General features: G+C 42.7%; 1 protein-coding gene across 2 annotated transcripts in view; it reads right to left on the bottom strand.

Moving 5' to 3' along the window:
* LOC309965672 (uncharacterized protein) overlaps nucleotides 1-16,992 on the bottom strand; it is a 210,839-nt gene that overhangs the window by 31,004 nt on the left and 162,843 nt on the right. For both annotated transcript variants that reach the window (XR_014326404.1, XM_082845313.1), the window contains one exon: nucleotides 14,560-14,711. Coding sequence is in view for 1 of the 2 variants with exons in the window: in XM_082845313.1 (XP_082701439.1) it covers nucleotides 14,560-14,711 (152 nt within the window). In the remaining variant the exon portion in view is untranslated. The remainder of the gene's footprint in view (nucleotides 1-14,559; nucleotides 14,712-16,992) is intronic.

Genomic DNA, 16,992 nt, shown 5'->3' with positions numbered 1-16,992 from the left:
CTGAATACATACCTGAATACATGGTCTATTTTCTGGGAGAGAGTATGGAACCAAAAATGACAACCTGGGGGAAAATGGAGACACATCTTCCTTCTTTTGCATTTAAAGATTCAGGTAACATATTTTCAGATGACTCAAGAAGAAGTTTGGAAAAGACCACGATAGTGTGAAGGAGCTAGAAGTTTAACTTAAAAAAAAAAATCTGGCTTTCTTTTTCCAGTGTTCATCACAGTTCTACATAGACACTCTGACCCATGGATGTCCACCTGTGGTTTGTGCCACTGATGGCTTTTCAAAGTCCCATTTTAGTAAAGTAGTTTGAAAAAGAGGAGCAGTTCATGGAATATTTGTTTTTATCAGCCTTGGCAATCATAAGGGAGATCAGGTAACTGCTCTCAGTGTGTGGTCCTTGGACCTGAAGCATTAGCAACACCAGGAAACTTGCTAGAATTGCAAATTCTTGGGACCCATCCCACTCCAAGTCTACCTCATCCGAAACTCTGATGATAGTATCCAACTATCTGTGAATTAACAAGTCCTCCAGGTGATTCTAATGCCTACTTTGTGTTAGGCATTCGGTTTAAGAAACACTGAGGAAACAAAATGAGAGAAATCATCATTATTGTTCATTTTCAAGTTTACAATGACTTATTTTTTTAACAAGGCAACATTAGGATACAGATTGCCTTCACTGATAAATGCAATACGCTCGTAGGTCATCCAGCGCCCAACACTAACATTTATGAAATACTCTTTCTGGGCATTCTGCTTCAGATTAACGAGAAAGTAGAAGACTCTCATATATTCCAGGAGCCTAATTTAATGATTTCACAATGCTCTGAGCTACTTGGCTCTTGGCTCTTCCTGTTAAGATTTATGAACCCAGATTGCAGCAAACCATTTTTCAAATTAGCTTCAAGTTGACAATTCCATTTCAACAATAAAGACTATAGCAATGGAATGTGAATTGAGGGGAAAAAATAGATACTGAGGGTTGTAGGAATTTGTCAAAAATGACATTCTAATTACAAATATTAATCCACAAGTAGGTCACCAAGAGTCACTTTGCTTTGATTATTTGCTTGATAGAGGATTATGACACAAAGACCATCAGTTTGTAAAGTATTTATTTAAAGAACGGAACTCCGCCTGGTCTGTGAAATCCAAAACCAATATTCTGTAAAGCCCAACTTCCTGTAATTCTCACACTCTCATTAGTTCTTTAAGAGTAGATACATATCCCATTTTACAGATGGCACAACAAAGCTCAGTGACCTATTCCAGGGCACATTGTTATGTACAAAGTCAAGACTGAGTCTCAGATGTCTGGGATTTGCTAATAGATGCCAATTCAATATAAGAAATATGTATTAAGCACCTGCTCTGTACTACCAGACCATGGATTAGGGGAAGGGAGTGTAAGAATTTCTGACACAGTCCCTGACTTTGAAGAGCTCAACTCAAGATACCCTGTCCTCCTAATCATTTAATACCCACCTTTGTCAGTTCTAGCAAAGTAAATGAAATAAATGGTAAAGCTGGTTGATTTCAGCACTAAAGAAATCTTGGACCAGCAAGGACTACGTGGTGAGGTGTCCTAAGACCTTTACACTGATCAGGCACCCTTTAATCAAGGCACCATGTACATCTTGATGAAGAGTTTAAAAGTGCCCTGTCATGTCCTACTAATAGTTCATGCCCATAACAAAATATGGAGATATTATGTGAAAAAAAAAAAAAAGTGATAAGCTTGCAGAAAGGCAGTGGAATTGGAGCTCAGGGTCAGAGGAGACAGAAAGCTATCTATTGAACAAATCACATTTTACAATGAAAAAAATAACATGACGTTCAGATATATTTCCAAACAAAGACATGTTAGAACTGGTATGCGCTCCTTCCATCATTCTCTCCATTATCTGAGTATAAGGTTGAGTTTGGGGGTCTGTATTTTTTCAAAACACCAGCAGCTCTGGCTTTAGAAAATGTTCAAGTTAAGTCAAGAAACTTATGTGACTGAGAATTGGAGACTTAAGGTCCGGTCTCCATTTTATCCCTTACTGGGTTTAAAACTAAAAGGAAGATTTTTTTTGTTGTGAAAGTAAGAGAACCTCGGACCAATTTTTAAGGAAGTTAAAGTTTTCCAATAAAGTATTAGAAGCTATAGAAACACAAAGCCATATTTATGCATTCGCTCAACATTTATTTAAGCACGTGTATGCTGAGTGCAGTAGGTCCTGGGGGTACCCAAGTGGATATAACAAAGTGCTGGGGTTTTTTACTCTATTATTAGAGTATCTGGGGAACACCCTCAGAATAGTAACCCGAAATTACGTAAAGTAGGGAAAAAATTGGACTTAAGCCAGTTTTTTAAATGAGTTGAGACTGCTTAAATAGTAAAATAAAAAGACTAAGGGGTAAGCTTTAATAACTTTTTAAAAAGTTTACAAACTCATTTTAAGATGGACTTAGGTCAGACAATGTGAAAGCTAAAAAAGAGTGAAGATTTAGCCTCAAATTATAGCAAAAAAAAAAAAAAAGAAGAAAGAAAGGGGGAGGGTTGGGGAAGAGAAGAGATTGGGAAGAAAGAACTTTTTCTAGAACACTGGAGCTAGAGACTGAATTCCTCTGCTGGTCTGCTGAAGATATTTTGGACGTGATTAGCTAATTCTTCCTCTCAATGGGTTTAAAGATGTGACTAAACGTGGGGTGCTGGAATAGCCATTTGTTGGAGTTCTACGTCTAAAGCTCTGTGAATGGTAACTAGGTGGATTAAAAGGCTGTTTTCTTCTCTCTCCCTTATTTGGCTGATATGTCTTCTTCCAGATTTGGAAACTCATAGACATCGCTATGAAATGTATCACAGACCATGAGTCACTATGAAAAGGACAAGTGTGTAAATTGCCTTACCAGTGAAAAATCCTCTGCCTGTCCTCCCCTTTTTTTCTGGGACAAAACTTCAGTTTTTTTCTCTCTGATTCATATCCTGGGGAAATCAAATCACAAAATGGCTATGTTTAATAAAAAATATCTCCAACCCACCTCCCTTTAAGAATGTAACCTCTTTTGAATCCAGATGTTCATGATCTCCCCCGCATAAAAGCCTTTTCTTCAGAAGACTTTGGTGCCATTTAAGACAGGTAAAAGAGGCAGAGAACCTCTCATACACAAAAGTTATGCTGAAGTCCCATTAGCCAACGGGTCTAAAAAGTGTGTCTGCTGGTGGCAACTATTTTAAAGATGAGAATTAGCAGGAGAAAGGACTAAAGGTCATTTGAGCCCACCAGTGCCAGGTATGCTAGGGGCTCTTCTATAGTAATGGTTGACATTAACTGAATTCTTACTAGGTATGAGGTACCGTTCTAAGTTTTACAGGCATTATTTTATTTAACTCAGACTACTCCATGAGATAAATTCTATGATGGACCCCAGCTCTAGGAGGAGGGAAATGAAGCTCAGAGAGGCTCACTAACTTGCTCAGGGTCATGTAGCAAGTAAGATGCAGAGATGAGATTCAAACTCAGATCTGTCTGACACCAGAACTTAAACTATTAACTACTATCCTCAATAGTGCTTTAAAAAAGGTAGACAGACTCTCTCCATTATGTATAGGAAATGGAAGCTCAGGGAAGTAACCTGATCAAGGGCACACATTAATGTTTCTTTGGCCTGGCATTTGAACTCAGGCCAGGTGGACTCCAACATTTATGTTCTAGGCACAGAGATATTAAGCCCCAAAGAGGAGCTGCTATCCTCACTCACATTCAACTCCATGGAAATTATTCTTAAATCAATTCAAATAAATGAATGTCTACTCTGTACAACGAATGAGACTCTGAAGATGATGCGAAAGATGTAAATACACTGTACCTACCTCTAATAAGCTTTAAGTTCTAGTTGGCAGAGAAAATACATACATGAATGGATTGAGGTCAGTTGCAAAGCATTGTGTCACCACAGGTAATATGACATCCTATGAAATGAATAAATTCTGAAGCAATGCAGGGGAAACCAGTGACTAGAGAAGAAAGTTCATCAATGAACTCTGAGAAGAGGAATAAAATAAAGCATATGATGAATGGAGTTGATTCCATTTCCACTATCTTCCTGACTATTTTGTCAGTAGGAAGAAAACATACTTTGGAGAACCTATGGAAAGAGAACACAACCTTAGTACTTATTAGAAAGGTTTCATTAAAGGTATAGCTTATGATCACAGAGCAATGAAAAGACTGAAGGACAGGAAAGGATTTTTCTGTGATTACAGCTAAAACTACTAGTTATTACTCTTTCCCTCGGCGAATAGGTTTCCACAGGGTTCCATCAAATACAAACCATAATAGTTATAAATCAAACCCAGACTTATTCTCTACAAAGAAAGGCAAAAGGGCAGAGGGGAGGGAAGGGCATCGATTTCAACATTTTCAAGGGATTTTCCATGAGATCTAGCCAGTCTAATGAAAAAGAAGAAAAACTTTTTTTCTGAATTAATCTTGAAAATAGAGCTTTACTGGATGAATGAACTAGAACGCCAATGCTTATTTCAGTTCCCCTGCCTGCAAACCTCCAACTTAATAAAGAATGGGCTGTTGAAAAGAATCCTGGGGATGGTAGACAAGTATTCCCTATTTACAAGGTCGTATCTAACCTATGTTCAACTTTTCTTCAATCTAAGACATAGACTTCAGCCTTTAATAGGAAGATTTACTGAAGCTCCTCTGAAAATAGCATTTTCCAAACTGTACTGAAAAAGAAAAAGAGGCACTCTAGATGCTAATGAATATTACTAAATAAAACAGTTCTAGAGTCAAATAACTTTGGGAAAGCTGAGTTCAATTTTTTGCAGCCTTAGACATGTGCATGTACATCTTGTATCTCTACTGGGGACATATTCAGAATTTCTCAAACTTGTTTGACCTTAGAAATACCCTGTTATTTTGTGGAACTTGTACTACTATCTCATAGGTCTAGTATTCCAAAAAGCAGCCATGTTCTCTTTCCTTACATAACTTTTAGAAAGCTGAGGTAAATTGAATAACAGGTGGAGAAAGAAAACTACCAACTGGCCATGGCTTTGACCCCATGCCTGGGAGTGATAAGCCTTTACTTCCATGGACTCTGGGTTCATCACTGAATGAGTGACAAATCTCTAATGCCTCGTTCCATGATTTTCAGGGCTACCCTCACAGCAACATGAACAAGCGGTAGGGTCATTCTCTCCTGTAATGGGCAGCTCCAGGTTGGCCTCGGTGGTGTCCGTGGGAGACAAGGCAGGGGTTCCTTCCCAGGTGATGGCCAAGAACTCTGGAAAACTGGAGGAGTACATGGAGCGAAAGATTATTTATACCGTGTGCCTAAACCACTGGGACAACTAAAATTTAGTATTTCATCCTAGTCTCTGAGATATACTCAAGGACTCAAAGTTCAGACTCCTTTAGCGGGTCATTCTGTATCTGCTGGCTGTACTTCCCTGCCCTCTCCCACGTCTGAGCAGAACCTAAGACAAATTCACACAGAATATAATGGGATCACACTTCTTCAGATCCTCTGTGTGAGGGTGACTCTTTACCGTACTATCATTATTTATGATTATTCAAAGAGGAGAAAACAGAGGCACTGAAGGGAAAGTTTCACCTCTTAGAGTAGTATAGCTAGAGGGAAATCCTTAGGCGAACCTTCTGTCTACAGAAATACAGTTCACTTGGGGGAGAGAACACCTTATAATCACTACATCCAAACGATTTAATTCCTACCCTGTGACATGGCCAGCTGAGTCAAACTGCACTATCCTCAGAGTCAGAGATACAGGAAAAGTCAGTCAACTCGTTAATGTGTGATGCATTTTGCAATGGCATTAACCACAATGCTTAGCCAGTGAGCAAAATTAACATAACTCTCAATGCGAACACTGTATCTTTCCATGTAACGGTATTTATACACTTTTTCATATTTCCAAATATTGTTGTCAGTCAAGAACTCTCTGTTGTAACAATAAACGGATTTGAAGAATAACTTAAGTTTGTATAGTGCTTTACAGTTTATGAAGTACTTTCATTTACGTGTCTTATTTTATCCTCAGTATAACTCTGAGAGGTGGAACTTAGTGTCTTCATTTTATGATGTAGAAATTAGAGATTGAGAGATTATCACCAAACTAATAGCTGGCAGAGTGAGATGGAAACCCAGCCTCTCTGATTTCAGCACTGTCAACTCCCCATGAAGTGAAGCACTGCTCACCTGCTCCAAAGGATGTCCCTCATAAGTTCATGGTAATCTCAATTTTTTCTGTATTCCTTGTGCAAAGTGCTAGTAAAACTAGTACTTTATTGAAAACTGTCTTACATACCAATTATTTAATGAATTAATAACCAATTATTATTTAATTTTATCTGCCTTATCTATCCCACTCAAACATAAGCCTTTGGTTACACTGTACTTTCAGAGACCCCTGAAGAATGTCCCCTCCCTCTAGACCCTATGCAACCAGGTTCAATCCTATGCAACAGAATCCAGCACAGACCAGGGGTGGCCCCTTCCTACCTTCGGAAACTCTCTCTGGACTTCTCAACCCCTGTCCTCGCTTAGGGAGGAGACTCTCCTGTGTGCCGTGTGCTCCTAGAGCACCAATGCGGTTGTCTGTGGAGGACTCACACCACCACACTGTACTGCAAGTGTCTGTTTATCATGTCCCCACTTGACCTTGGGCATCTTGAGAACAGCAATCTTGGGTTCCTTCACTTTGAATCCCCAGAATCTAGTACACAGTAGATTGTCAATGATTAATAAATAAGCAATCTAATAAATACATAAAGTAACACAAAACCAATTAAGGCAGTTATCGCCTTTGAGGAGTTCCCAGTCTCATGAGGGAGAAAGACCGATCAAGAGACCACAACAAGCGACATTCCGGGGTGGAGACGGGTTCAGGGTGCTCTGGGAGTGTGGACAGGTAGGGATTGTGCTGCTCGGCCCTCAGAGACAGTGAAGTTGGGCAGAAGTTTCAAGAAGAGTAGAAGGTCCCCAGCCAATGGGCGTGGAGCTGAGAGAAAAGGGTGGGAGTGGGCAGCAAAGAGCGACAGCAGGCTTTAGAGGGGTTCTACTTCTCTGGGGGAGCTGCCCCTCTCTCCAGCCAACCTCATGGTTCTAACAGCAGCTACAAGTCATGCGCGGTATCTTGTTCCCCTGGCCCAGAGGACTTCCCAGAGGTTTTGAAAATTTCTTCAGGCTCACCCAGGAGGCACATCTGAGAGAACAGAGCTGACTGGGAGAGAGAAGCCGAGGACAAAGTCGGAGGAAGGGTGTCGCGGAAGTGCTCAAGTCCCTGACTCTGGTGATGTCTGGAGTCTGCTGGACCCCTGCCTTTGCTGAAGTTTGGTTTTCTACCTCAACTTAGTCAAGCTGGTTTTCTGTCACTTGCAAACACAAGATTCCAGATCCACACTAAGACCTTACTAATACCTCCCACAACATGCAGAGATAGGCGCCAAGTAGCTACTCGATATTTTATTCCTCAAATGGACCTTCTCCCGTCATCGAGTTCAATCTCTTTATTTAAAGATGGGGACACAGGCTTGAGCACTTTTCCCCAAGTCACCCATACGACTCACAACAGAAGCTGAACTCTCTTCCCAGAACAGTGCTGTATCCACACAGACTGCTGCCCTTGTTGCCATGTGCTGGGTAATTAGCCTCAAGGTAAGAAGTGATAACGGGGTTCACATTTGGTGAAAAAATCACAATGGGGAAAGGATTCATGATACGACTGTAAAGTGATGATGTTATTGTTTTCTACTTAATTCTATAACGAGCCCCTGGCATGCACCTGGTAGGTGGGTGTTTTGAGACAAGGCACACTCCTTGACCTCAAGTACTTCACCAAGTAGAATGAGAAGCTGTACAGCTTACCAGAGCTCACAGACCCTCAAATGAGCCATCTGGGAGAATATGTACTTATTACTTTTGCAAGTGCTGACAAGTCTCCTCTGAACCGGTTACGAGCCAAACAAAAATGTCACCTCATAATTTCATAACTGCATTTAAATTCATTTTTAATCAAAAATGGTATCATTCGGCTGGACCAACTGGATACGGCACTTGGTTTTTAGAAAATGCAAAACAGCCTCCAAAGACAACCATTTCCTCCTACTCAGTATATCCAAAAGGATATGCTATGGGTTCTGAGGTCTACTGTAAAATAGGAGGTTCAAAGATGTTCTGCCCGAGGCTAGGCAGCATCACTGCCCTGAAGGGAACTATACTATTCACGATGGGTAAATTTTTACGTATTGTTAAAATAATGACTTCTAGAATTTATATTAAATTTCCAGACAGGCATATATCTGCCTAGAGGCAGGTGTCAATATCACCTTAGGTCACCTTGAGTCCCGTCCAGCTCTGTGATTCTGCAGTTGCTTATACTGGATTTCTCCAAGTCTGTGATGGGCTGAAGAGCTATTCCTGTCCTACTTCTTTTCCTTATATAGGTCAGATCCCATTCCAGTGAGTACCATAACAATAACCACCTCATGGCCAGGTTATTTTAGACAACCTGATAAAACGAGGATCAAGCATGACCTCCAAGACAGAGTTGGCTGTGACAGAATTTGACCTGAATATTTAAGCAAGGAGGCAGCCAGTGTCTTAAATTTTTATCTCCATGGCCACTAGGCCACTGCAGGACAGTCAGACAAAGGTATGGAAGAATCATCAGTGAGTCCAAACCACAGCGCTCAGATTCCTGAATCAGTGGCCCCAGTAGCCTGCGAGGCACTGCAGAATCAGAATGTCTGGGGACCCAGTGCTGTGTGCCTCCATGTGAGAAGAGTCTCCATTTTCTGTCAACTCCAGCCAAAGAACAGCATGGAGACTTGTGCCTCCGATTTCAGGTCTATAAATAAGCCCTCCTGTCATACTGGATACCCCCAAACCTGCAGTTCCTTTCTCCATTCTTTCCCAGTAGGGCTGGCTTCATGTTTCGTTTTGCATTTGTTGCTCTTTCTTGGAGCGAAGTGTTAGCTGCCACTCTCCGTAATCTTCCTCTACAAGAACGTAAATTCCCTGAGTGTAGCAACTTGTTCGTTTGGCTCCCAGCTCTATTTAATACCCAAGTTGTCCTGCTGGAGAGCAAGCGCCATGAAAGTATGAAATCTCTTGTCTAGAACCGTGCCTGGCATATAGTAAGTGCGCGATAATTATTTGCTGAATGAGCGAATGAATACATGATGAACAGTCATTGTGCAGGACCCAACTCCAATGCCACTCCTCCCTTCCCAGAGCAGTTACAGGTCTTTCCTCTGACCCGTTAGTACTGTTTGCATCTCTCTATTATAACATTTATGGGATACTCTACTTATGTTATATCTGTTCTCCCAGGTAAACTGGAAAACACTTTACGGCAGGAACTATGTTTTTATAGCTCCATGTCCTTGTGCCTAAAACAGTAAGAGTTCACTCGATGTTTATTGCTTCAGTGATCATAAGAATGAATAAAAATGTTTCTCTTGTAACAATGAACGCTGAGGATTTATGATTTAACATCATACCTCACATTCTGCCTGGACTCCAGAGCTTTCCAAACTGAAGAAGCTGTGAGTCACTGGGCTTGGAGGGGAGGGGTGTTTGTTTGCGGAGGACTTGTTTCCCGACCTCGATGAATCACAAGTATAATCACCCCAACTGCATCCTGTCTGGGGAAGTAACCAAAACCCCTATTTCTGGCCCCAATGGCTTTTTGGTTTTATGAGTAAATGCCACTGACATGTCATTAAATAAATGCCCTCAGAAAGCCCCCAGCCAGTGCCATAACCTAGGACAGTCAGGTTGTAGAGGAGCATTCTTGCGAACACAGCACAAGACAAAGGAGTTAACGTTATTCTCCTTGCCTGGACCACTGCTCTAGCTTCTAACTGCGACCTTGCATCCAAGTTCTTTTCAAACATCTGTTACACTCTTTTCCAATAAATCACAGGTATGATCATGTAATTCTCCTGCAGAAAAATATGCGATGGTTCTCATCATCAACTGAAAACAGACCAAACTTTTTAATCTACAACTCCCTCCAGATTCTGGCTCTGACCTTCTCCACCTGCCACACCTTCCTGCATGCCTATATAACCATACGCTCCCAACAAGATGAACGATTTTCTGATCACATACAAATCCTATACTTTGCTCTGTGACTTTGTTCCCTGTCTCCTCTTAGAATGCCCACCTCCTACTATTTCCCAATGTCTAAAATCTACATACGCTTTGAGTCTCACCAAATGCCACTTCCTCCACAGTATCATCAGTGATGTTCCAATAAGGAAGAATAATGTCTCTTTGAGCATGCGCAGATTTTTTAATCTGTGCTCCCTTTCCATTAATTACTTCTAATTGCATTATAGACACGTACACGCATGCTCATTTCTCTGAGAGATCAGTTCCTGAAGAATATCTGAATCTTAGTCAATGTGATACTCCTTCAACTCCTAGTGGTGCGTGCCAGAGTGCACACTCCAAATAAACATTGTTAGAGGAAAACCTGAATTAGATCAATTGTTGAAATCCTTATCTTTGGCTCAGAATCTTCAGGAAAGGTCTGACTTAGAATTTTTTTATTCTCATCTCTCTCGTTTTTTCCCTTACCTCCTTTCCAAGAAAATATATGATTCAGAAAGTCTTTGGTCTCTGCAAAGAACTTGCTTTATATCCATAGATCTCAAAGGCAAGGTATTCATCCCAGCCTTCCTTCCTCCTATATCCAGTTCCTGTGGCCTACCTTGCTAGTAGACACAACAAGCTCAAGTGAGAAAATATAATTTTGACCATAAACCCAGTAAAAGGAAAACATACTTGAGAGGTATTGCCATTTCAAAAAGCAAACTTTAAGAAAGATAGCATAGGGCTTCCCTGGTGGCGCAGTGGTTGAGAGTCCGCCTGCCGATGCAGGGGACGTGGGTTCGTACCCCGGTCCGGGAAGATCCCACATGCCGCGGAGCGGCTGGGCCCGTGAGCCATGGCCGCTGAGCCTGCGCGTCCGGAGCCTGTGCTCCGCAACAGGAGAGGCCACAACAGTGAGAGGCCCGCGTACCGCAAAAAAAAAAAAAAAAAAAAAAAAAAATATATATATATATATATATATATATATATGGCATACTCCACAAAGACTTTGCTCTTACTGGCTATTTCAGAATATCCGTGCCCCAGTGCCAATTTCAGGGTGGACACATTCCTTCAGTGCGGATAAGCGAGTGTTGAAGCAATAAAGCTTAGCAAAGCACCTTCCTCTCCTTTTTGTCTATTCGTACCATTCTGGTTATGAGAATAGGGAGGCAGAAGCAGAACAAGGTTAAAATCACCCATGTCAAGGTCAGATACAGAGGGAACAGAATGTCAAGAGTTTTGCTTCCTCAACTGTCTTTCAGCAACGAGCACTTCTGCGCAGATGAAAGAGATGGACGGCCATCACTTCCCCCTGAGAGCCACCTCCACAGGCCGCTTCCGTCCAGGCTGCCATCAGGGCGGGGCCCCTCCCTCTCTAGAGGCTAAGTCCTACCCACACCACTTACTGGCTGAATGACCACGGAAAAGTCTGCAATTTCTCTGTCCTTTGAATTGCAAAAGAACGTGGTCAGACTTTATAAACTGTAAAGCGCTGCTTAAATATTAGTTGTTTGCGTAAATTCAGAGACAACTGGTTTTGTTTTTGTTTTCATGACCCTACACCTGGAGTCAGCAAACTTTTTTCTGTAAAGGGCCAAATACGAAATACTTTAGGCTTTGTGGACTGGATGGGGTCTACTGCAACTACTTAACTCTGCCTTTATAGCAGGAGAGCAACCACTGACAATATGCAAATGACAGGATATGCTTGGTTCCGATAAAACTTTATTTATAGAAACAGGTGACAGACTGGATTTGGCCCATGGGCCATATTTGCAAATCCCTGCCCTGCATCTTTGGAGGAAATGAAACCCCAGAGGCAGACAGAAGGGCTTACTAAAATCTTTCCCAGTGCTAATGATTTTGTCACTTCTTGTGAGCAACTGTCCTGAGGCTTACAGACATCTTTTTTAGGTGCTTTTTGAAATCAGAGTTTTAGTTTTGTGTGTTACCATCACCACCTTCATCAACATCCTTCTGGACCTGAGAAGTATTACTGAGACAGGCATAAAAGAACCCTAGTTTGCTACACCTACCACTTGACCACACTCTCTTCTGGGAAAGACAGCTCTGATTATTGTTGAAGAAAATATCAATCATACTTGCGGTGAAAGGTCGCTATATTTTTGAACAAATTGGTCCTTTGAGCAAGATGAATTTTAATGGATTGGTTTATTAGCCTAAAGGTTGAACCAGACTGAGAGTAACTGAATGATTTGCTCATAATTAGTATTATTTATAATTATTTTACTTGGGAAAAAAGTATCACCTTAAATGTCAGGATGTTTTTTAATTGCTTCAGATGAGATTCAAAATAATTGACTTTGCAAGTGTATTTAAAAAAAAAACTCATTTAAAATTATCTAAAGCTGCTGAGAGTCTGTCTGCAAGATGTAAGATATTGATATTCATTACTAGGAACAGGGCAGAAATTGATCCATGATTTTTTTCTAACCACACGAATTGTGTATTGTGGTCACTTCTGGACTCGAAAAGAGCTGGAATGCTGATAGGGTGATGTGTCTTTCCTATTGCCCATTAAATCTGTTCTCTAAGTAAGTATGCTGTGTGAATGTCAGCATATGTCTTTTACTCAAATATATATTTGCATATATTTTATATTAAAAAGGGAGTAAGTACGTGCTTGAAAATAGAAGGGATACACACGTGCTTGGAGGTTGTGGAAAAACACAGTCTATGTACACACTGTGCATGTATACACGTGATTTGGATGGGATACCGACTTCTTGAAGGTGAGTAGGTGTATCATTTAGCATCTCTGTAAATATTTATCGGTCATTTGGTGGAGAAGAAAAGGAGAGTACATTAACATCTGGGGAAAGATAGCTTTTAAAATAATGCAAGTTGTAAAATACGGATAAATCACTAGTAAAAAACCTGCAGCAGAGTAACAATGATGATACCTTATAATTACGTAACACTGTAGAGTGACAAACTTTTGCTGTGCTCAGATATAATCTCAGGAGTGCTTCACACCTACATCTGCATGCAGCAAGGAAGGGTAGTAAGGACTTCACCTGACAGAAGGGGAAGGGTTGGCTCAGTGAAGTCCAAGGATTTGCTCCCAGTCTACACTGCCTTCCCCGTATTCCACACTCATCTGGAACCCGCAGAAAGGGTGAATGTGTCCACAGGTATCAAAGCCAACCTCAGCAGCCTTCACAGGTCGCCTCAACCAGCCTGACTCAGGATGCAGACCCAAGTTTCCCACGTGAGGGGTTTTAGTGAGTTAAGTAACAAGCGGACTGGAAAGAACATCCCAGGCAGGGAATATGGTGACGGGATTAAAAACACAGCCTCTTATTCGCTTCTTCCAAGCATATTCAGTCTGAGCATGTGCCTGAGACACGGTGTGACACTGACTCGGGCGGCACAGAGTCCAGGACACAGCCAAACCGCTCTTCCAGGGAGCAAAGCAGACACCATCAATCACTATCTGCATGTTTGAGACATAGAAAAATGTAGCCGAGGCTGGGAAAAAGAACATTCGAAGATGGCTAAAAGGGAAAGAACACAAAGTTTCCCACTTATCTGCCAAAGACACGCATCTATACAGATACACACACACACACACACACACACAGGTTCCTCCAAAGCTCCGTAAGAAAATACCCTGCTGAGAGTAGTAAGGGTATATTAACTAATTTTTATTAATGCCATCTTTTATTTGGCTAGCAATCATAATCTATTAAGAGCATTTATTCACATTATCTTACTTATTCAACCCTCAGAAAAATCCTATAAGGCTCATCAGTAATATATTATTATCTCCCTTTTATAGACAAAGAAAACGGAGACAAGAGGTTTCCTTGCTGAAGCTAATCTCACTAAATGGCAGAATGAGAACTTGACTCCTAGTCATTCCTGAGAGCAACTGTGGGAAACTGGAAGGAAGGAGGGAAAGCTGAGACATTGGTTCAGAGTGGGAAGAACCTGAACACACTGCCGTCAGACCAGAGTTCTTCCTCGTTTAGGTCAAAAGGCCGGCGTAGGTGTGGCCCTGTGACACACAACCATAACGGCGAGAGCGACTTCCAGGCACACTTACTCACTTTGAATTTGCTTGTGCAACTGAGCGTTTGCTCTCAAACTCCTGGCCTCCAATGTCCTGTGAAGTTTCTGGGCAGCTGAGTTGGAACCAACTTCAAACAAGTTTAAGTCTCTGATTCAGCCCCCAAACCCTCCCTCTCGGGCTCTGTGGTCAGTCTTTTGCATCACGACCTGCGAGCGAGCAGTTTTTCTTCTGCACTCCCTTTGGGACTCCTCCCTCACTCTCCCTCAATCTCTCAGGTCCTGTCTGCACTTCTCCCCCTCCGTCTCTCCTGTCCATCCACTTTTCCCACTATCAGGGGCTCTGTGCCCCGTGTGCCCCTCCATCGTCCTCTCCCGGGTACCTACCTGGGCTCGGCAGCCACAGGCACCTTCCAGCTGCCCCTCGGCTTTCTTGGTTCTCTGTCTGATGCTGTCTGAAGCCGCCTGCCTCCATCCAGGGCCTGGGATCCATGAAAGTCTTCAAGCTCTTTGTTACTTTTCCACCTTAGTTGATGATGCTAGGTAAATAACAACAAACCAGAAAAGATGGCATATCAGCTGTGGTTCTCACCCGAAGCTTCCAGAAGTGTCAGCTCAGGCCCCAACATTGCAACAAAGGAATCTAACAGTTGGGTACGCGAAAATCAGTTAGAGGACAGGAGGAGAAAACTTCAGCGCTTCCCAAATTCTGCTGCCCTCCGGGGGCTCCCCCTTGTGGAAGATGCAGGGCATGGCAAGGCGGTACCCAGGCGGGTCGGGGCCTCCGGGAGGAGGGGGAGAGGAGCTCACACACCCCAGGGGTGCGCACCCCCAGGGCTGTGCAGTCCCGCTCCAGCCATGAATAACAGCCCCTGTGTGAGCCCCTCTGTAATTAATCAGGGAACCGCTTTGGGGAGAGACAAGAGTTCCCCATGCCTGGGGGTCTCTGGTCCAGGTGAGTATGGCACGAGTCATGAGCTTGCACAGTTTACACTCTGTATGGACGTGGTGACTGGCAACCACTTGCCTCTTCTTCACGTCCAATTCCCTCACCAGCACAAATGTATCATAAAGTCGGACATCCACACAGGGCTATACTGGTGAGACAGGCGTGGTCTCTGCCGTCTGAGGACAGGGAGATGGTCCAGGCTCTTGGACTCTGGCCAGTGTGGGCACCCATCCTTTTGGAGTCCTGGCAACTTCCTGCTCCCCACTTGATGGAAACAGACTGTATGTTCACATAGTATCTTTCTGCGGAGAGATTCCGCCTCATTCATTCCCACCTACCCTGGCAGTTAAGTAGAGTAGGAAATCAAATATAGCACTCTTTCTGCAAACAGAATGGGAGGCTCATGCAACCTAGAAAGGTGTCCAATGCTCTAGAAAAGCCATCAGTGGAGCTAAGGGCCCAGGTTTCCCGACTTCCTCGTGCCTCCTGTGTCTAGACTGTGTTCTGCCTCTGGAGAGCAGGGGAGGTGGGGCTCCCGGACCTTCCTCAGTGCAGGGCGATGAGCGGCACCCTGAAGGAGTATTGATCGACGCGGTGGCTGTGAAGACCACGTGCTGGGTGTGACACAGACATCTGGACCCAGAGCGAGCCTGCCGGAGAGACTGTGTCATTATGTCAAAAGCTGGGGAAACAACCAGTGGGCCTAATGGGATGCTCTTTATTTGCCAGAACCTAGTAAGGAAGCTGCAGAATGACAACAGTGCCCCGGCCAGAGTTCACGTGCCACCACGTGTGTGGTGACACATTATCTCATTTCACCCTTATACCATTTCTGAGATGGAGTCGGGTTAACCCCATTTTATAGATGAAGAAACTGAGTTCAGAGTGGTTAATTGCCCATAAGATAAGTGGCCATGATAGGGATCAAACCTAAATCTATTTCAGCCTAGAGCTCTTCTCACCATATCACATTGCCTCTGTGACTCTTCTAGCTGTCCTGGCCAGGGGACTCGGGCCACGGCATATTAATTTCAGCAAAGCCAAATCTCAAGCCAATTCCTGCTGATCTCTATTTAAACTCCATTACCTCCCTGATGTTGGTAGCAGCTCTGTACTGAACCACACAGAAAGACTGAGCTGGGAGTAAAAATATAAAACTCCACTTACTAAAAACCATCGCTTCTTCATTGGCTCTTTCTCCATAAGCAACCTCGACGCTACAGAACCAAAGATAAAACGAACACAGAAATACCCTGGGCAAAAGGAGCTGAAATAATGTGATGAAGTGTCAAGTAATGATATGGACTCACTAAATATTTCTATACTATATGTATACTGGGCTCTGGGCTGAATGTGAAAGAGGCAACCCACGCTGAAGACACTTACATGTTGTTATAAACTGAAATCAAGTTAAAAACAGCAACAAGGATTTGGAGAATTCAAGGAAAGCTGCAAAAACAAAACAAAAAAAGATTCCTTTCATGTAACTGGATCTCAACCTGAGGACCTTCAGTGACTGACTGCTGTGAAGGACGGAATAAAAATCCAGGAATACTTCTCAAAGAGAAGGAGCAGTGGGAAGCAGCCGCATAGCACAGGGAGATCAGCTGGGTGCTTTGTGACCACCTGGAGGGGTGGGATAGGGAGGCTGGGAGGGAGGGAGACGCAAGAGGGAAGAGATAAGGGAACATATGTATATATATAACTGATTCATTTGGTTGTAAAGCAGAAACTAACACACCATTGTAAAGCAATTATACTCCAATAAAGATGTTAAAAAATAAAATTAAAAAAAAAAGAGAGAAGGAGCACGCGAAGGACACATGCTCAGGGGCGGAAGAATAGGAAAATGAGTGGAGTGGGAGGGAGAG

This window comes from Leucopleurus acutus (assembly GCF_964270905.1).
Source record: "Leucopleurus acutus genome assembly, chromosome: 8".
NCBI lineage: Eukaryota > Metazoa > Chordata > Mammalia > Artiodactyla > Delphinidae > Leucopleurus > Leucopleurus acutus.
This window is presented reverse-complemented; position numbering and strand designations above follow the sequence as displayed.